At 42.7% G+C, this 21644-nt stretch overlaps 2 protein-coding genes and 2 pseudogenes across 4 annotated transcripts; 1 reads left to right on the top strand and 3 right to left on the bottom strand.

Moving 5' to 3' along the window:
* Positions 1–1425: 1425 nt before the first annotated feature.
* Positions 1426–5150, bottom strand: LOC306782078 (solute carrier family 15 member 5-like; annotated as a pseudogene). Its single transcript has 9 exons — positions 5120–5150; positions 4565–4791; positions 3745–3910; positions 2877–3097; positions 2590–2776; positions 2254–2442; positions 1912–2043; positions 1678–1786; positions 1426–1567 (listed from the first exon to the last, which is right to left on the bottom strand). The product of its transcript is annotated as a solute carrier family 15 member 5-like (transcript).
* Positions 5151–7445: 2295 nt separating this feature from the next.
* Positions 7446–8041, bottom strand: LOC306780741 (protein C19orf12 homolog; the record flags this gene model as incomplete). The annotated part of the gene is made up of 2 exons (XM_079273192.1): positions 7803–8041; positions 7446–7711 (listed from the first exon to the last, which is right to left on the bottom strand). Exons 1-2 carry the CDS (start codon positions 7960–7962, stop codon positions 7446–7448), a joined length of 426 nt encoding a protein of 141 aa, XP_079129318.1. The 5' UTR covers positions 7963–8041.
* A 708-nt stretch (positions 8042–8749) lies between these two features.
* Positions 8750–15482, bottom strand: LOC306785039 (thromboxane-A synthase-like; the record flags this gene model as incomplete). Its single annotated transcript, XM_079279265.1, has 9 exons — positions 15429–15482; positions 14502–14625; positions 14143–14236; positions 13178–13230; positions 12919–13015; positions 10559–10675; positions 9359–9447; positions 9131–9279; positions 8750–9012 (listed from the first exon to the last, which is right to left on the bottom strand). The coding sequence occupies exons 2-9, from the start codon at positions 14588–14590 to the stop codon at positions 8750–8752; spliced, it is 951 nt and encodes a 316-aa protein (XP_079135391.1). The 5' UTR covers positions 14591–14625; positions 15429–15482.
* A 4151-nt stretch (positions 15483–19633) lies between these two features.
* On the top strand, positions 19634–20740 carry LOC306785028 (cytochrome b-c1 complex subunit Rieske, mitochondrial-like; annotated as a pseudogene). Its single transcript has 2 exons — positions 19634–19744; positions 20208–20740. The product of its transcript is annotated as a cytochrome b-c1 complex subunit Rieske, mitochondrial-like (transcript).
* Positions 20741–21644: the final 904 nt, after the last annotated feature.

Here is a 21644-nt window from a genome sequence, read left to right as displayed (position 1 = left end):
CATCTCACACACTGACGTTCCAGAGAAGGCGGATCCCGGACGTGAGCCAGTGTGGGCGGAGATGCTCAGTGCTCCATCAGGCTATTTGAATGCTAAAAACAAATCCGCCTCCTACTATTGCTTTGACCAATAGGCTCCAAAAGGAGGACCTAATATATGAACGCATGCGCACTCTGTTTAAGCGCCTTCTAGCTTTTCATTCACTCCTACAGAGTGAACTTTTTAGGTCCGTGCACGTTTAACTGCTGGACATAATACTTCTGTCACAAATAAACCTTATTGCTTGAATTGAGCTAAACGCCTCGACCTAAGTCTGTTCACCTGAGTTTTCTCCTCAACATGAGATTTATTCTCAACACATTATCTGGTGTTATTTATCCTTTGTAATATGTTTTTGTCTGCTGTGTACTGTGTTGTTGTGGACTGTGGACTCTGTATGAGTTTTTGGGTGGCAAGAGTCTCCCCACTGGGGATTAATAAAGTGTTCTAATCTAGACGACTCACGTGGATGATATATTTTGATTCAAAACGGCTTATTTCGCCGAAAAGCGACACGTTTGCAGGTATTAAATCAGAAGAAGAAAACTACGAATTGCAACCGAGTCTCACTCCAAACTACATTAGAAGTTATCAGCCGGAGCATGAACAGTGTTTGAGAACTGAGAGAAGAAATAAAGTGAACCCACGTGCTCTTTGTATCCGGACTTCCGGGTTGAAAACAGCGTCCAGAAGTTCCCGTTGTCGCTTATTCTCCTCTTTTGAACGAGAGAGTTCCTCCTCGTACTCTGCTATCGTTCTTTCAAACAGACCAAATATCTCTTCATCAACCGCAGTTAGTCGCTGGTTGAGTAAAGATCTCAGCATTTCTAGTTTAGACATTTTCACTAAAACACAGAAAGTTTTCCTCCAGACGAACTCCGTTAAAAACACCGTTTACTCTCATTAAGCTCTGACTAGCGCTGTGTTGGTCACTTCCGTTCCCGTCCGTGTGTTTCCAGGTAGCATGCTAAGCTAACTTCAATAGCTTTATAGGCTGCCAGGAGATGAGTCCTCTTCTTCTTCCTCTCCTCTTTCTTCTTCTTCTTCCGTCTCCTTCTTCCAGTTGAATGGCGGACTACAAACCAATGTTTAAGGCGCCACCTACTGGACTGGAGTGTGTAACATCATGACTTGACAGTTATCATTTAAACACAATGTTATTTATAAATAAAACGGTCCACAGTTACAGTACATGTTCAATTACATGCATACATTCTGTAATTACATTATGATTGTAAAAACATAATTATGTTAATTCCAAATCCTATATATACATACCGTATATATATATATATATATATAGTACACAATTTCTCAAGTCATAGACTTTAACATAATAACATGCAGCGCCAGCGCCACTAACAGCAGATATAATAATGAAGGCGGTCATAAAATGGATTCAACAGAGTGGTTTGTGTAGGAGCAATCCACAGTGTCGTAGAAGCGCAGACAGGCCTTGTAATGCAGCAGCTTCTCAGTCAGTGGGCTGATGGTCAGTGCCTTGCCCTGCACAGTCAGGTCTTTGTACCTGGTCAGCATCAGTGAGATGAGAATGACAGTGTTTGTTATGCAGAATTAATAAACTAATTCAACTTGTATTCCACATGTTTTTATATATTATATGATCTGTAGGCTTACCTGTTAGACACGCTCCAAAACACGAAGGTATTTACAGCCATCAGTGTGGCCAGGAGGAAGAAGAACCTCTCCAGATTCCCATCATGCAGTATGTTTGGGTAGAAGTTACCTGTAAACGAGTGTCAACGTGGTCCTATCAGCATCAGCAGCATAGTTTTTTTCAATGAAATTCCCGTGTCAATGTAATTTGTTATTGGTAGAGACCAGGCAATGCAGTATTTGTAGTCATTTTACCTCCAGAAAGAAAGAACACCAGCTGAATGATGAAGGCTCCCAGAAAGCAGCCTCCTCCGTAGGACAGGGTGAGGAAGTGCAGGGAGATCCCTCTGATGTGACTCGGGGTCAGCTGGAAAGATATGAGGGAACCTGCCAGAGAGGAAGTGACAGCATAAGCGTTCGATCATCTTTCCTGCTCTTTATTTGTGACATACAGGGCAGCATTTCTGACCGGGGGAAAGTCAAATGCCTTCTTGTGCCAGTTTGTGCTAATTTGATAAATCAGAAGTTTCTGGGCAAGGTGCACCATGTAAGGCCTGCATCAAGTGAAATTATGGAGACCTTGAGTCTGTCACACACATGCAGGAGTGACGAGAGCCTCTGCGAAACCAAGCAGGATGTACTGAGGAGCCAGCTGGAAACATGGCATGGACGACACTTGCAGAACTTTTCCAGACAGGGTCTGCTCCACCAGAGGGTATGCCTTCCTCTGCAGCTCAGACAAACCTGCCACCAGGACCGACAGGGTGGCACACGCATGGCCCAGAGCTAGAAGGGGAGGATGGACAGGGAGGGGTGATGAGAGAGGGGGCTGCAGAATAATTACAGGAGGAAAGAGGGAGGGTGAAAGAGGCAGAAGAGCAAGAGAGACATTAGAATTATGTGTCATGCGTGTGTGCACGTGGAGATACTCACTGATGACTTTTACAGGGGCCAGAGGAGTTTTTTCCTTGGAGAGGTAGCAAGTGGTCACACATTCGATCAGTGGCGCTAAGAGCAGCAGAGGTAGGATACTGATCACATTCATGGCGCCGATGGGCAACAGGAGGTTGGTGAGGTGAAGGTTTGAGTTCATCGTCTGTATGTAGTAACCCGAGGGAATCTGTAGAAAACATTCTTAGCCTCCCTTCATGTGATAAAACATGGACATGATCCTTTTTCATGCTTCATAATAAAGACCCATACTATTGCCAGTGACCTGCCTGTGTGATGCAAGCTCTGTAAAGCAGCTGAAGGCCATAAAGAGGGAAGAGCTTGGCCAGGACTTTGACGTTTTCGACATGCGTTTCGCTGTAACGCCCGCCATTGTTCTCTTTGGCTCGGTCCAGCCAAGATCCCACATCTCCACTCAGGTGACGATAGTGGAGGCAGCACATCTTGAGAGAGTTCAAGAACACTCCCAGTGTGGTCAACAGTGATCCACCTGCGGTGTGAAAGACACACAAAGGAACAGAATGAAGTGTGTGTGGCACCAGGGGCGGACTGGCCATCGGGGATACCGGGGGAATCCCCGGTAGGCCGACGGGGTTTGGGCCGGTCCAATAATTAAGTAACCTGAATGTAGTTAGATTGTATCGTTTCCTGTTAAAGGGAATTATTACGGTAACCCTCAAGTTACTAAAGGGAAATAGAAAACAGCCCTACCTAGAACATGTGCACCAGCGCCACTGCGTATAACCATCTGATACTATCCCAGAGTTCAGCATATTCATCTAGCAAACGATACCTACCTTGGAGTGTTACAATAGCCAGTCTCATTTCATTCAATGTGTCCATCCGGGCAATTTGGTGGATCCAAATGTTATAAAAAAAAACATGTATGATGTCATTTCTTTGTAATCATCCAAAATAATGTTAAGTGTGTGGTATTTTTCCAAGTAGGCCACTGACTGGTCAATACGTGCGATGCATTGCGTGGACAACGCGCCGTGTATTGAGTGGACAACGCGTACAGGCTGGTCTGACAGTAAACTCCCGGGCCACTTTTTTCCCCCAGTCCGCTCCTGTGTGGCACTGCATGTAGTGTGCCTGTATACCAGTTTGTACGTCTCTCTTTTTGATGTACGTTACCTTTATTTGGTTTATCGGTGAGTTTGTTCCGCATCATGTGTATGGCGATTAGAGCCAGCAGCACAGAGGTGAAGGGGATAAGGAAGCCCAGATTTTTGCCGACAGACTGCTGGATGTAAGCGATACCCAGAAACACCACAGTGGAATTCAGGTTAGCCAGTAGAACCTAAACATAAATAAAACAAATGTCACACTCACTTCCCTCATGCACATACTGTTTGCAGATGTCACCAAATAACACATGAGTAGATGGAAACATTATTTCCATCTACTCATAAGTAGACACATTATGTTTTAGCCATGCTAGTGGCGAAGGGATGGTCACGATAGTATGAATTGCCGTGAAACAATCCAGGCATTCATGATCCCCAGAAGAGGAACCCCACTGACTTTGCTGATTCTTTGACTTTACCTCTACAGTGCCACCATGATGTTGCATTTTTGTTTTTTAGTGATAGATCTGTTGAGTGGGTTCTCAAGAAATTTGGTACAAACATTCATGTTCCCCTAATGATGAATTGCATGATCCATGGACTTTTTGTCTCGCACCATCATAAGGTCATTTTAATGTCAAAATGACTGTGACATTACCTCCACAATCACCAAAGCGCCACATGGGGCATTAGAGTTGTTGCTTGCTCTCCATAATCAACCAAGAACTTGCAAGGTGTGCTTGTTCCTTGTGTCCATGCAGAATAAGTGAACTGTAAAGAACCTCATGTGATGATGAAACAGGTCATAGTGACCATATCAATGGATTATTTGGAGTCTGATCATTGATTAACCAAGTGAATGCTTTGTATTCAGCAGGCGGCACCACTCACCAGTTGAAGAAGGACAGGAGCTGGTGCTGATTGTAGCACTGCAGGCTGTAGGCTCCCATGGGACAGAGGATGGCCCGGATGCCGCCGATGCCCAGTGCAGCAGCCAGGAGGCCGGTGTAGAACAAGACTTGCTGCTCCCGATGTTCCAGCTGGTGCGTCATGTGATGAGTGTCAATGTAGAAATCTTCAAACGGGAATGCCACCACGGGCAGCATGGCTGTGCCTAGAAAGCACAAGTGACAGGTGAAGGTCATGGTATGTGGTTGCAACTAGATTTCAAGCAGGAGTGTGAATTCACAGAAGCAGATCCATGACGAAGCACCTTAATAGAATTACTAACGCTCGTGAAATGAGCTCACACTAAAGGTTGAGATGTGTCACATATTTGTGCAACTGTCTGGCTCATGTCACAGATAATATTTTGTCTTTTAAACTGTCAGAGTTGAGCCTCATTACATAATAGATCTAATCATATAACAGAAATAAACTATAGTTTTAGCACAAATGTAATCACACCAGACAACATGAATGAACTAATAACTGTGTCTTACCGAAGAAATGAAGGAAAGCACACAAGTAGAGCACCTTGCTCCTTCCCAGGCAGGTCTCTGCAAACCACCCAACCAGAACAGGGGTCAGGGTGCTGGCTCCTATGAAGCACAGGTTGACTGTCGCAGCCAGGTAGTTATCATAGCCCAGCTTCACGGTGCAGAAGAGAATCGTGTTGCATACAATGCCAAAGAAAGTGAATCTCTCGCACAGCTCCACAAGCAGTACACAGATGATAACTTGGAGCTTCTTGCGGGACTTCCTTCGTGGTCCAGAGTCTGGAAGAGGAGTCTGAGAGAGTCGACGCAGTCGGCCTCTGCGCTCTGGCAGTCTCTGAGGGTCTCCTGTCACCATACCACCTGGCCAGTGAGCTGGCTGCTGGGCTGCTCGGTTGGCTGGATACAGTCAGTAAAGGACCATGTAGAGCTCTGAATGAGAACCCTTCGAGGAGAGGACCAGCAGAGGCCAGAGCTGGAATCCCTCACCCTGGTGTGACTCTGGAGAGACGTTGGATCAGACACACCTACCTCCATTCTGCACGTGCTGGCTGCTGATTATCCTTCTGTGTCATGATCTTACTCAGAACTGTGGCACGTTATAGAAAATTGTATCCAGGAGTAGTGATGGATGGGAGCGATATGGAGAGCACCCTAGAAATATTACTATGATTACTGACAAGATACAGACATGTGGTTGTTCTTTTTTCATTCACGACTTATTCAGAGCAGTGGTGGAGAGTAACTAAGTACCCAAGTACTGAACTTCAGTACAAATATTCAGGTACTATTATGCTACTTTTTTACTTCTGCTCCATTATATTTCAGAGGTAAATATTTTACGTACATTTTTACTTCACTCAATTTATTTGATAACTTTAGTTACTAGTAACTTTGCAGATTCAGATTATTAATACAAATGTAAACAATTAAATCATGAGGCATAGTTAAAATTCACCCCTCACCCCAATGCATCAATAATCCTAACTCATTAACATAAAATACATACTTATACAGAATATCTGAAATAGATGTAATGCATAATCCGTACTTTTACTTTTGATACGTCTGTAGACTTAAACTTCTTCGACCACTGATAGTTACTATAGCTGCTGCTGGTAAACTTTAATCAAACTAAATAATTGTTTTCAATGAACAAAGTTGCAGGTTAAATGATTATCAACTCAGAGACACTGCACGATGTTGTCTATGTAGTAGGTATTAGCATTAAGAGACAATAAACACGACAACAAATACATTTTGTGCTGCAAGTAATTACAAACACTCACAAAATGCCACGTCTTTGTGAAAGCAGCCCTTCAGTGTGCACGCTCAAATTAGAACACCAGCTGGTAAACTGATAATGTTGAGTGGGAGTGAGACAGAGTGCACCGGCAGGTCAGCTTAAACTGGATCAGAGCTGCTAGTCAAAGAGTAACTGCCTGTTGAGTGAACTCATTGTCTGAAGCACAACAAAAAAAGCACAGCTCAGTCAAGGACTGAACAGAATAACACTGGAATACAACAGTACCTGATCTGGGGATAAAAATATGATATTTTCACTCAGAAACTATCACCAAAATAAGATCAAATAAATCATTTTAGCAAATCTGAATAATATAGTACAACCTCTATATCAATAAAGCTTTTTTTTTATCTCAGAGATACCAGGACACCTGGATTCAAAACTAATTAAAATCTTCTGCAGGACTGCTGTTTTGTGTCCGTCTGTGTTCCTCACTTTCAGTGGTACATTTTTTAAAACATCACATGATACTATAACATATTTTCCCATTACAGTGCCCCCGGCCCCCTCTACAAAACAAACACTAACTAGAAAATAAAAACTCAATCAGTCTACCGGATCAAGCTAAAGACAGTACCTAATCTGAGCGTGGACTCAATGAGCGATGCTCTCATATTGAAAGAACACGCTCTTGGATAAAGATAGGATGAAAGCTCCATCGTTCCTCCTCTGTGTGATGTTTCATGTGGTGTGTCAAATGTAATTCATACATTTTGTATAAAACAGTTATCACAAACAGAACCACTATGTCTCTTATATGATTAACAGTGCCATTGAGGAATAAATAATTCCTACATCGGATGAGTGTACTTCCAATAATAAATGAATCCAGGTATACAGCTGTTTTCACAATAACCGTATAACCTGAAACCAAGACCGTGATGGCGTCTGTGCAAATTTACAATATGTGATTTCAGATTTGATAAAGAGTCTCTCCAGCATCATAAAAACAGTTCACATTCTTTTCAAAAGACCTTCTGAGCATGTGCACCCCTGAGTCAGGGTATCCCAGTTCTTCCACAGACACTAATCCACGTAGTGCACCTGCGCCTGGAGCTCCTTGGAGATGTACCCGAGAAGGGTCGCCGTCAGCTGCTGCTTCAGGGTGGCGTTGCCCATCACTAGAGCAGTTAGCTGAGCCAAATCTGTCCACTGAATGTCTCCCAGCACGGCCAGAAGACTACCATAAAGCTTGTGCTGCTGCTGAGGACTGAGCTCCATTATGATCTGAGGCAGCGGTTTGAACTGTCCACTGGTCAGCCAGCAGCCCAGAAGGCCTCCGACAGCACCGCCTACAGGGTAAGAGGGTTTCAAACATGTGGAATTATGATTGCACACACACACGAGTGGGAGAAACTGTTGCATGCATTTATTCCCACTCACCGACTGCGATACCAAGAGGTCCCCCGACTAACCCTCCAGCGAAGGCCAGACCGCCCGCTGCTGCTGCTCCCTTCCCTGAGCCTTTCACTGTGGTCTGGATTTGCTGATTGGCAGATAACTCACAACACAGCTTCATGACATCATCAAGTCGATGGCACATACTGTGGATCAGATTTATACATTTCAGGAGACATGACAGAAATTATAACTGAAAGACACTCAGCAATCAATAAGCATAGAATAAGGACGCAGGGAAATACTGTCAGTTTGTTCAAATACAATGTTAACTCAGCTATTAGCAAATCAACAATGTACAACATACTATAATATCCCATCAGACACTGACACACATTGTCCTGCATATATTGAATAGTGTGACACAGTGATTTTCTTATCGCAGTAACCACAGTAAACATTAACTGCTCGTGCCTTTTAAAAACTGTACCCTGTACGTATTTATGTTTAGCTTTCACACGCCAATACAGGTGAAAGGTCTTCTTGTGTTACATAAGTGTCACAATCAGGCTTTGCCATGTGTGTTTTGCTGTAGCTCCTCACTCCCTTCACCTGTCCCTAATCAGTTCATTCAGTGCACCTGCCAGTCACACTCTCCTCATCAGCTCATGATTCTCACCTGCTCACTCTGCCTCCTTCACTACTTAAACCCCTGTCTCTCACTCACCCACTGCCAGATCATTGTTTTGTTTCCTACCTACCTACCCTCATCCGGTTTCCCAGTCTGTCGGCCCTGCCGGATTTCCCCCCTCGTCTTTTGTCTTGTCCCTGGATTACCGGTCTTTGTTCGTGAGCTATTAAAGACCTTTTTCCCCTACTCTGACTGTCTGCGCTTGAGTCCTCATCATGCCTTGTGACAATATGTGTATTACTGTTTATTGTGCAGAAGAAAAAAAACTCATCTACAGATAGTTATGATTAGTCATTGATGATTATTCAATATCCGGCTTGAAGCGGTGGAGGCGGCGCCGAGTAAACTCGGGGGGTATTCCGGCTCGGGCCAAGATATGGTGAAAGTGGTGGTGAGCCCGAGACCGCAACAGGGAATCTTGCGGGGGAGTTCGGCTGGCTGAACTTGAGCTTAAGTAGTCGCGGATGGGTTCGTACGGACTTGAGTACGAGTCTGGTCGGAAATGGTAGATGGGTTGAGGTGGACCATATTGGTTGGTCTTGCGGCATTTGAGGTGATAGACGACTGTGTCGGAGGATGGATGTGCAACATAGTAGCTGGCTACGTAATTAAATACTCTTATGTGCCAGTGGGTGGCAGTAGGTAGCACAATAATGACTATCCACCAATAGATTTGACTGACTGAAAAGCAGTATGATGGGCCTGAAGAAAGAAAAGGAGAAGAACATCTGAGCATGGCGGACAAACGGGTCGTCTGGGTTCTTCTGAGAGTCCACCTGAGTAACAAATGCCACGCTGGCAATAACGTCCATGGTGAAGCAGCCAAAACACCTGCAAAACACACACAGATATGAGGACAGGAAACTAAACCATGATACCAATAGCCTTTGTTCGCTGCGTGTCTGATTACCTGTGGATGTCAAAGGCCTCTCCTGACTCAGCGGAGACATTCAAATTGCTCATCAGGGAATCGGTGGCCGTGTTGATGAGAGGAACCATCTTCAGGAAAACATAAAAGACAGTGATACTCGTCACAGCTGCTGAGAGTTTCTGGGAAAGGACAGACACTCATTGCAATTGAACTGTAAAGTCAAGATGTTTCAATATTTTATGTGATGAATAAAGACAAAAATAACTTTATGAGAAACCCTCCAAAAGTCAGAACTGTGTTTTGAAAGGAAAGCGAATTGGACACAGGGACCATGAACTCAACACGCCTTGGAAATATGCCCCATTTCTACAAAGGAGTCCTTCACGTCCTCTCCGCTCCTTGCACCTGGACTGAGAAGCTATCTCCAAAATGATGCAGGTCTGATATTTACTACAGTTGCAAGCAGTGGGGCAGCACCACTATCAATTAACTAGACATGTTTATCAGCAGAACCAGGACACCAAAATAACCCTCCTCAATAGTTAAACCAAACTGGGGCTTTAAGAAACTGTTAATTCACTATAATCATGTCATACATTGTCCAAGTACAAATTTGGCTTAACAAATTGAAATAGTTTACAATACATCATCCAACTCCACACTTCTTGTCACGATCAGGCTTTACCTTGTGTGTTCTGTGTGTCTTTGTGTAGCTTCACCCTCCTCACTCCCTCAGCATCAGCCTAACTCCCGTTACCTGCCTCTAACCAAGCACTCCCTCCTCATCAGCACAACTCCCCTCACCTGTTCAAACCACTGTATCAACCCCTGTCTCTCACTCACTCACTCACTGCCAGGTCATTGTTTGTGTTGATGTCTACCCGCCCGTTTCTGCTCGTCCTGTTCCCGGTTTCCCCGTCTGCCTGCCCTGCCTCGTTTCCCGCTGGATTTTCCCCCTCGTCTCTTATCTTGTGCTTGGACTCCCTGTTGTGTGGTAAATATTCCCTTTGTGTTTAATTAAACGCCTGCTTCACGCTACTGTGCCTGGTCTGCGTTTGAGTCCTCCATCATGCCCCGTGACACTTCTAACCATCCATCTGTGACAGACAGTGAGTTATCAGACATCTTATCAGATATCTTGCATCTGCTCCTTTCTAATTGGCAAATTTTAAGACCACGAAATAACATTCTTCGTAATGAATACCGGCTGATAATAATTGGCACCCACTCATGTCTCACCGCTTTCATCTTGGCAGCACTGAATGACGGGGTCAGGATGCTCCGCACTCTCTTCCAGCGTTCATTCCTCAGCATGAGCAGACAGTCAGTCATGGGCTTGGTACCAAATCGATGATTCTGCACAAATAGACAGAGTCAATGCACAAACATCTGTAATCAGCTTACGCATACATGGAATTTGTCTCCGGTTTCCACTCCGCTCTCAATGTACAAACACAAATTTACAAGAAACAAGAAAGAATATATATAAAGAATAAAAAAGGGCAGCAAAAAAGTAGAAAGGATGTAGGTATAAACATTTAACAGCTATATACAATATAAGTATAAATATATATCCGAAAGAAAAAGTGTATATATATATATACACACACACATGTGAACATAAACCTAGAGACAATGGCATGAATTGAGGCGATAGTGCAAGTGGTGGTATTAGTGCAGTATAACTTATTTATTGTTCATCAGAGTGATGGCCAGTGGAAAGAAGCTGTTCCTGTGTCTGGTGGTTTTGGCGTACAGAGTCCTGTCGCGCCTTCCAGAGGGGAGGAGTTGGAACAGCTAATGTCCACGGTGTGAGGGGTCTGCCGTGATCTTTCCAGCCCGTTTCCTGACTCTGGAGGTGTACAAGTCCAGGATGGAGGGCAAGCTGGAACCAATGATCCTCTCTGCAGACCTGACAATCCGTTGCAGTCTGTTTCGGTCCTGTTTGGTGGCCGATCCAAACCCCACAGTGATGGAAGAACAGACTGGATGATGGCTGAGTAGAACAGGATCAGCAGCTCCTGAGGCAGGTTGAACTTCCTGAGCTGGCGCAGGAAGTACAACTTCTTGGGCCTTTTTCCGGATAGTGTCGATGTTGGGAGCCCACTTCGGGTCCTGGGAGATTGTGGATCCCAGAAACTTGAAGGTCTCCACAGCGGACACAGTGTTGTTTAGTATGGTGAGGGAGGGGGGGGGGGGGGGCAGTGTTGGGGGGCTCCTCCTGAAGTCCACTGTCATCTCCTCAGTTTTGAGCTTGTTCAGTTCCAGGTTGTTCTGACCACACCAGAGGACCAGCTGTTCAACCTCCCGCCTGTACGCAGACTCGTCAGCGTCCCTGATGAAGCCGATGACTGTTGTGTCGTCTGCGAACTTCAGGAGTTCAACAGACGGGTCCTCTGAGGCGCAGTCGTTGGTGTAGCGGGAGAAGAGCAGTGGGGAGAGTACACATCCCTGGGGGGCGCCAGTGCTGATGGTCCGGGTGCTGGATGTGATTTTTCCCAGCCTCACCTGCTGCGTCCTGTCAGTCAGGAAGTTGTGATCCACTGACAGGTGGAGGCTGGCACAGTGAGCTGGGAGAGTTTAGGTTGGAGTATTGCTGGGATGATGGTGTTGAACGCTGAGCTGAAGTCCACAAACAGAACCATTGCATATGACCCTGGGGAGTCTAGGTGTTTCAGCATGTAGTGCAGTCCCATGTTGACTGCATCATCCACCGACCTGTTTGCACGGTAGGCAAACTGCAGGGGGTCCAGCAGGGGTCCTGTGAGGTCCTTCAGATGGGTCAACACCAGTCTCTCAAAGGATTTCATGACCACAGACGTCAGGGCGACGGGCCTGTAGTCATTTAATCCTGTGATGGAGGATTTCTTGGGGACCGGGGGGGGGGGGGGGGTCAGTTGGAAGAGGTGAGAAAGAGGCAGGAGGTGTAGGTGGTTGTTTGATGGTGGGGGGGGGGTGAGAGTAGGCTTATCAAACCTGCAGTAGAAGACGTGAGCCCATCCAGGTCTGTAGCAGCAGCCTCGAAAACACTCCAATCAGTGCAGGCAAAGCAGGACTGTAGCTCCAGCTTTGCCTCGTTGGTCCATCTCTTCAGTGTTCACCACAGGCTTTGCAGATTTTAATTTCTGCCTGTAGGTCGGGAGAAGATGAACCAGACAGTGATCAGAGAGTCCCAGAACTGCACGGGGGAGTGAGCGGTATGCATCCTTTATTATAGTGTAGCAGTGGTCCAGTGTGTTTTTGTCCCTGGTGCTACACTTAATATGTTGTCTGTATTTTGGCAGTTCTTTGCTGAGGTTTGTCTGTTGAAGTCCCCAAGAACAATGAGCAGGGAGTCTGGATGTTTGTGCTCCATGTTGGTGATCTGCTCAGCCAGGTGTTGGAGCGCCTCACTCACACAGGCCTGAGGTGGGATGTAAACACCGACCAGAATGAACGAGGAAAACTCCCGCGGTGAATAAAAAGGTTTGCAGTCTATTTAGTGTTTCTAGGTGAGGGCTGGATGATTCCTTTAACACTGTGACATCTTATCATTACATCATTGGGGCTTATACTGAAAGTGTACATGTACATGTGCATGCTTTGGTTAATGTCCTCACCCGTCTGTTTGTGAAGCTGCTGAAGTCCCTGACCATCACCTGTCTGAGCATGTCAGGGTCCGCTATCACCACCACCGGTGTCCGGCCCAAATAATACCTAGAATATACCACATGGAGCCAACAATCTTAGTGTTGCTACAAGAGGTTTTTACCAAGCAAGTGTTGATTTCATTTTATAGTGTGAAAGAATTAGAACCAACAACATGTTCAGACCATCATTTCATCAGATGCTGACGCAGAGAATATTTCTTCTACTTACCCACAAACTCTGCCATGAGTCTTTATGAGATCATTGATCGGTTTGAAAAAACCCTGAAAATGAAACAAAGAACAACCTCACAACATATGACAAATAACATCCCAAAACATCAGAAAGGAACCAGAGGAGCTCTTCATAAGAAAGAAATAACTCCATGTTAGAGACAGATTGGTATTTGGGCTGTTGAGGTAACAGTATGACAGTCAATCCGCTGTATGACTCTCAGCTGCATATATATGCTAGTTTTTGTTAGCTTACTTGTTAATCAAAAGCCCTGCCTCATTTTAAGACACTGAAACACTGAAACCTGGAATATCAGTGTTTAATGTTACATAAAAACAGAGATGATCCTCAACGAAGAAGTAATTCTCTTTCAGCTTTCTATATTCTGGAAAAAATAATTAGATCATTCATCCATTGGACATATATTGTTGATCAAGTCGTAAAATTATATTTCCCCTCTGTAAAACACAGCACAGAACAAACTTTATGACCATGTCACTTTAGCAGGCTGATAAGAAACAAAACTAAAACACGATGTAATCATTAACACATTGATCTATGTGCAGTAACATGTCGTGGAAAAGTGGAGGTCACATGACTGGATTGGGGCGCACAGGAGCAAGCTCCCTGGAAGCAGCCACAGGTGTGCGAATTGGTCAGCTGACAGGTGCACCGATTGCCCCGAGTTCATTCACAGTTTGCACTTTGCAAATTAAACCACTTCACCACACCTTAATCCAACTGAAGAGAATAAATGCTTTCAAATGGAACCTGCTGAATGTTTCTTCTTCTGCTTTCATAGCAATTAAATATAGTTCAGTGCATTCCTGTAATGACGATGTTGTTCAGTGGGTAAAATGTCTTGTTCAAATCTGTTTTTAACAGTAGTTAAAGATAAATAAAAAAAAAGGTTAGAGACTGAGGTGTTTCTTAGTTTGATGGAAATTGCAGCAATATCTTACCTGGCGAAACATGAATGTGTTGCCAAAGAAAGGTACTGGCTTTGGATGTTTGATTCCACATCGAGAAAGGACTGAATAGGGGTAAATTGAATACCTTGAAGACAAAGAGTAGAGTTGTGTTGATGGAGAAAAGAAATAAAGCAAATGCATCCCCAAATAATCCTGCCATTGGTTTATAGTCTGCCTTTTGAGATATTCCTTCCCCATAAAATGCTATCAGAAAGCCCAACATGCCAAACCGAATGGGGACTGTTATGAATATCTGAATTTACACAAAACGTGCGTTATACATTAGTAGATAACTTAACTTAATTTCCGTGATGCAGCTTCACAAACAGGGATATAAAGCATTGACTCACCAGTAGAGAAGACCCAGAAAGACGAGGAAGAGGCTGAGTGTCACAGACAGTCCGCTGGCCACATTTAGGACGTCGACTAAAGCCTCCATAGTGTAAAAACTCCTCAGTTCCCCACTGCCAGCTCCTTAAATGTAAAACGGAAAAAGATTAGGTCAGCGTAAAAGCTGCTGTTCACGACACGTTAGTCACCAGCACAAGTAGATCATCTACAATTTTTTAATTGTTTTTAAATCTCCTTTTCTTTTGCCTTGTGTTTTGATGCTTTTAATGGTTTTATGTGAAGCACTTTGAATTACCTTGTTGTTGAAATGTGCTATACAAATACACTTGCCTTGCCTTACAAACTATTCCTGTTCTGACCAACGTGTTCTGTGAGTTAGTTATATTGTGGTTTCTCAGTATCGTGGCTGAACATGTAGACCACATCTTTCATACTAGTTCAACAGAGGAAAGACAAAGACTGCATCTCTTTGTGGTTCAGGCTGGTTTGTCTCCTATTGATGAGTTTCTAAGACGACTTGTAAAGTATTTGTTTCCGCAGTTTTGTCTGAAGAGTGCTCACCTTTCCCCACTTTTTAACGATGGGGGCATGTCTATTCTTCCCGTGTTTGGCACCGATGCTGCGTCTTAAACATGTTCACGTGCCACAGTTTAACAGTGCCGTTACCTAAAGCACACGCTCTTAAACAGCTAACCATACATCTTATCTTTATTCCAGTTGAAATGCGTGTTTAAAACCACCAAAGACAGACTGTAGGTCATTTGTGACGCTCGGCTACTGACGCAGGCTGCAACAAAGTATCGCAGGTTATTCCTCCCGTTCGTTCGTCTCTTTGCTGCCCGTTGTGTATGATCATGTACCATTCAGCGCCTTTATTAGATCTGGAGAGAGTTGTTACTGGAACAAAAGGACGTGAGTGCGCTTACCTAACAGTCCCTTCCCTTATCCATGTTATCATGAGGTCCTCTTCGTGCTGTTAGTAGGTCGCAACCCAAAAGAAAGCTGAGGCGCATACTGCCACCCACTGTATGGGAGCGTAAAGCGTCCAACACGAGTTTACTGGTGCCTGTATACAGGAATACATAAACAAATACAATATATGAAATATAATATTGGCGGAGCCCGTACGAAATACAACGGAGTTTGTGCGAACTGTATTATCCAGTGGAGGGATCAGCAAGACCTTGATCTAGCGCTATAGGGGACGCCCCGATCCTTGGAAGGATAAACGAGCCTTGGAAAGATAAACGAGCCTTGGAAGGATAAACTGCCTTTGGTTGGATGAATGTGGCTTGGTTGGAGGAATGAGAGTGAGACCTATATATAGGCTGCCTTGCATTGCATGTTTTAGAAGGAATTGTTTGAATGTTTGAATCCTGTTGTTTTTCCACTGGAGAATATTCAATATATATGGGGTGTAACGAGAATATCGTATTGGTATTGAACCGTTCGGTACGAGGCTCACAGTTCTGTAGGCATGACGAACCGAATAAGTTTGAATTTAAAAAAAAAATATATATATTTAAAACCTTTATTTAACCAGGTAGTCCCATTGAGATACAAAAATCTCTTTTGCAAGATGTAAGTAACAATACAAGATGTAAGTAACAATACAAGATGTAAGTAACAATACAAGATGTAAGTAACAATACTAGATGTAAGTAACAATACAAGATGTAAGTAACAATACAAGATGTAAGTAACAATACAAGATATAAGTAACAATACTAGATGTAAGTAACAATACAAGATGTAAGTAACAATACTAGATGTAAGTAACAATACAAGATGTAAGTAACAATACAAGATGTAAGTAACAATACAAGATGTAAGTAACAATACTAGATGTAAGTAACAATACAAGATGTAAGTAACAATACAAGATGTAAGTAACAATACTAGATGTAAGTAACAATACAAGATGTAAGTAACAATACTAGATGTAAGTAACAATACAAGATGTAAGTAACAATACAAGATGTAAGTAACAATACAAGATGTAAGTAACAATACAAGATGTAAGTAACAATACTAGATGTAAGTAACAATACAAGATGTAAGTAACAATACTAGATGTAAGTAACAATACAAGATGTAAGTAACAATACTAGATGTAAGTAACAATACAAGATGTAAGTAACAATACAAGATGTAAGTAACAATACAAGATGTAAGTAACAATACAAGATGTAAGTAACAATACTAGATGTAAGTAACAATACAAGATGTAAGTAACAATACAAGATGTAAGTAACAATACAAGATGTAAGTAACAATACAAGATGTAAGTAACAATACTAGATGTAAGTAACAATACAAGATGTAAGTAACAATACAAGATGTAAGTAACAATACAAGATGTAAGTAACAATACAAGATGTAAGTAACAATACAAGATGTAAGTAACAATACTAGATGTAAGTAACAATACAAGATGTAAGTAACAATACAAGATGTAAGTAACAATACAAGATGTAAGTAACAATACTAGATGTAAGTAACAATACAAGATGTAAGTAACAATACTAGATGTAAGTAACAATACAAGATGTAAGTAACAATACAAGATGTAAGTAACAATACAAGATGTAAGTAACAATACTAGATGTAAGTAACAATACAAGATGTAAGTAACAATACAAGATGTAAGTAACAATACTAGATGTAAGTAACAATACAAGATGTAAGTAACAATACTAGATGTAAGTAACAATACAAGATGTAAGTAACAATACAAGATGTAAGTAACAATACAAGATGTAAGTAACAATACAAGATGTAAGTAACAATACTAGATGTAAGTAACAATACAAGATGTAAGTAACAATACTAGATGTAAGTAACAATACAAGATGTAAGTAACAATACTAGATGTAAGTAACAATACAAGATGTAAGTAACAATACAAGATGTAAGTAACAATACAAGATGTAAGTAACAATACAAGATGTAAGTAACAATACTAGATGTAAGTAACAATACAAGATGTAAGTAACAATACAAGATGTAAGTAACAATACAAGATGTAAGTAACAATACAAGATGTAAGTAACAATACAAGATGTAAGTAACAATACTAGATGTAAGTAACAATACAAGATGTAAGTAACAATACAAGATGTAAGTAACAATACTAGATGTAAGTAACAATACAAGATGTAAGTAACAATACAAGATGTAAGTAACAATACAAGATGTAAGTAACAATACAAGATGTAAGTAACAATACTAGATGTAAGTAACAATACAAGATGTAAGTAACAATACAAGATGTAAGTAACAATACAAGATGTAAGTAACAATACTAGATGTAAGTAACAATACAAGATGTGAGTAACAATACAAGATGTAAGTAACAATACAAGATGTAAGTAACAATACTAGATGTAAGTAACAATACAAGATGTAAGTAACAATACAAGATGTAAGTAACAATACAAGATGTAAGTAACAATACAAGATGTAAGCAAAATGTAAGTAACAATACAAGATGTAAGTAACAATACAAGATGTAAGTAACAATACTAGATGTAAGTAACAATACAAGATGTAAGTAACAATACAAGATGTAAGTAACAATACAAGATGTAAGTAACAATACTAGATGTAAGTAACAATACAAGATGTAAGTAACAATACAAGATGTAAGTAACAATATTAGATGTAAGTAACAATACAAGATGTAAGTAACAATACTAGATGTAAGCAAGATGTAAGTAACAATACATAACATTAAGGAGCAGTTTTTGTTTTTTATGCTAATGTTTCTTATGCTAGTGAAAAGATGCTGGGATGAAGGGATGCATGTGCGTGGGTTGGAAATGCAGATTGGGGAAAAGAGGCTGCAGGTTGAGATATCCCTGATGCAGAGAGAGTAAGGAGAGGAGGTGCCATAGGAACCGGCCCTCTAGACAGGCTGGTGCGAGTGACTGGGCTTGTCTGGGCGTGTTGTGCGTTGTGACCTTGTCGACGTAGCGCCTGACGCTGGTGGCTCGGCGATCGAGGGAGGTGTACTGCTCCCTTAGCTGTGCCATATACCCAGTGGCGGCTGGTCAATAGAGGGCCATGGGGCATGGCCCCACCATGAGCCACACAAAAAAAATAAAAAATAAAAAATTATAATAATCATAAATTATACAAATTGTCAATATGTACCCAGTAATGTGTGTAAAATATGATATCTGCGCAAAATATATGCTTTTCCTGCTCGTCCTCTCCGCCTGTGTGCTCTCTGCTCGTGCTCTCTCTCTGTGTGCATGACACTCTAAGAACGCGCAGCTTGGTGGGCCTGATCGTTTTGGCCCAAAAGAGACGGGTCTATGAAGCAGTTTAGCCAATTGCTGATTCAAGATATAAATGAGTGACATACAATTTAGCCAATCAGCGCCCTCAAATAGATTCAGCTATGGGCCAGAACGATCAGGCCCCCCTCGCTGCGCGTTCTCGTCAGGAGAAGTCTCTACAGGCGAGCACTCCTCCTCCAAGACCCGTTTGAGAGGAGAACTTTGGCGGAGATTCTGCAGCCAAAGAGCTGATATCAGATCAGCCTGACCTCACAATCAGACAGCAGACTACATGCGAAGCTTCACTAGCTGTACACCAGACAGGTTTGGCTAGCTGGATGACGTCATGCTAATCATTTATTTAGCTTTTTAAAACAACGGGGACGGATCCAGCACGGACAGTTACGGGAGTGAGGGATGAGGAGGTAAGGAAACATGAGAACACCAGGACACACATGAGAACTCTGTCATGCTACATATTAGACAAAGTGAACATCTTTTCTTCTACATAGTTGTCCTCAGTCTCATCTGCTTAACTTGGTCATGGAGGCATCAACATGTAATAGAGATGTTAAATTAACAGTGAAAACTCATCATAGCTTAATTTAACATCAGTATTCATAATTACACTTCATGTTTACTTCTCCTGATCTTTACCTCCTATAACAAGGTCCATAGGGGCATCTCAATAAATAAACATGTTGTATTATATTATATAAGTGTTATTTACTTATTGTTTTCGTGTTGGAATACATGTTAAATATTTAACTGCCAAGTAATAATGCGTGTTTGATTCTTACATTTTTTTTGCATTAAATCATACTGGGATGTTTGCAGAAATTGATAAGATGGCCCTACCTAGAACATTTTCCACCAGCCGCCACTGCATATACCTACCTGCTCTGTTGTTGGAGCGGTCTGTCAAGATTCCTGACTTCACAGACGACCGTCGCCCCGAGGTCTGTTAAGGCCACAACTTCTGGACACAGGGAGAAATCGCCCCCCCCCCCCTTGCAGCCATGCTGTCTCAATCGCCTCCAAAACACAACAGCAGGTTAAAGTAAAAATCAAATGGATTTATCATCCAAGAAGCATAAAAACAGATACAAACAGTGACTAACCGAATCACACAATTATTAACAAAACAAATGTATAAAATCAAATGTCAGATCCAATCCGAGCCACCCAGAAGGCTGGTCTGCCTCCTCGGTGGCCAGCAGAAGATCTCAAAACCCCCCAGAGTTTCAAACCCTTTGTCCCCCAAAGTTGCATTCCTCAGCTCATCGATCAGCTCACTGATTGGCTGAAGTCCAACAAGCCCCACCTGGTCCTACGCCCCATTGTCCTAAACTTCACACCTCTCCCTGCCACTTTCACACCACCCCCACTCCTGCACATTCCACAAACTTAAAACCCTCGCAGGTTACGGACCCCAACAAGTCCTCCCAGGAGAGCAGCGAGGCGAGAAGGTCCTTCTCTTACCTCGTCACTGGAGCGACCGCTGTGGTTGGTGTGTATGCCGCCAAGACGGTGGTCACCCAGTTTGTCTCCTCAATGAGCGCATCAGCAGATGTCCTGGCCTTATCGCAGATTGAGATCAAGCTCGCTGACATCCCTGAAGGCAAAAACATGACCTTCAAGTGGAGAGGAAAGCCCGTTTGTCCGTCACCGCACAGAGAAGGAAATCGCAGCAGAGGAGGGTGTGAATCTGGCGGAGCTCCGTGACCCCCAGCATGACAAGGACAGTGATTAACCCCCGCTGGGTCATCGTCCTCGGTGTGTGCACCCATCTGGGTTGTGTGCCCATCGCCAACGCCGGAGACTTCGGAGGCTACGACTGTCCGTGCCATGGCTCCCACTACGATGCTTCAGGAAGGATAAGAAAGGGACCTGCTCCTCTAAAGCTGGAGGTTCCCTTCTATGAGTTCACTGAGGACGTAGTCATAGTGGGATAAATACTGGAGCTCTGTCTCCGTTCCTCCCTGTAACATGTATCTTTTAGATGGCTCCGTGTGAGAGTGACATAAAATAAAACTATGATTGAGCTATTGACTTTTCCCTCGTAACAAAGTGAGTTGTTTTTCTTTGATTGATCTGCATCACTTAGCTTGATGTCTTTTGATTCGCAGACATTTTATTTGTTTTAATCTCTATGGATTTCTTTCATTCCGCACTATTTTTTAGCATTTAGTATTTTCCAAACAGCATTATGTAACAATGTATGAGGGCCGGGTGTGATCAGGTCCAATCCCTTTGCTGCCGCACCAATCCTGATATATTGTGTTGGAGCTGTGTGATGAAGTCAAAGGTGGGGCCTGTTTCATGGTTACCTAAAGTTGAGCTGGTAAAAGTGCTCATACACATGAACAAGAGGCCTGGGGAGCACAATGATGAGGATAAGATGACGGTACGATCAAGAAAAGCCACCGGCAATCTAAAAAAGTATCGACAAGTTGTGAACACATTCAGGAATGCGTCGGCCTGTTAATCAACTGGAAGGAACTATAGATCGAGATCAGGATGTTGTTGGTTTGTAACTCCAAAGAATGTGTAGATTGCTTTTTCTAAAGACCTTTTTTATCCTTTTGATGAGTTTGTGTCAGACAAGATGACAATTGTATACCAGTAATGGCAGCAGCAAAGAGTGCAAACTGCCAAGTAAGATAAAGAACTATTGAGTCACACTCCAGTCACTGATGGATTTAATCCTGACGAACAAAGTGTGCTATGTACAACTATGAACCAGTGAAATACACAAACCTTTTTCTTTTTATTGATGAAATCATTTGAATACAATATACTGTGCACAGATGCAGGTAAAACCATTGTCTTAAACTTACATTACCATCAAATCAATCA

Source organism: Melanostigma gelatinosum (assembly GCF_949748355.1).
Source record: "Melanostigma gelatinosum genome assembly, chromosome: 1".
Lineage (NCBI taxonomy): Eukaryota > Metazoa > Chordata > Actinopteri > Perciformes > Zoarcidae > Melanostigma > Melanostigma gelatinosum.
Note: the sequence above shows the minus strand (reverse complement) of the source record. Positions and strands in the feature narration are given on the sequence as shown.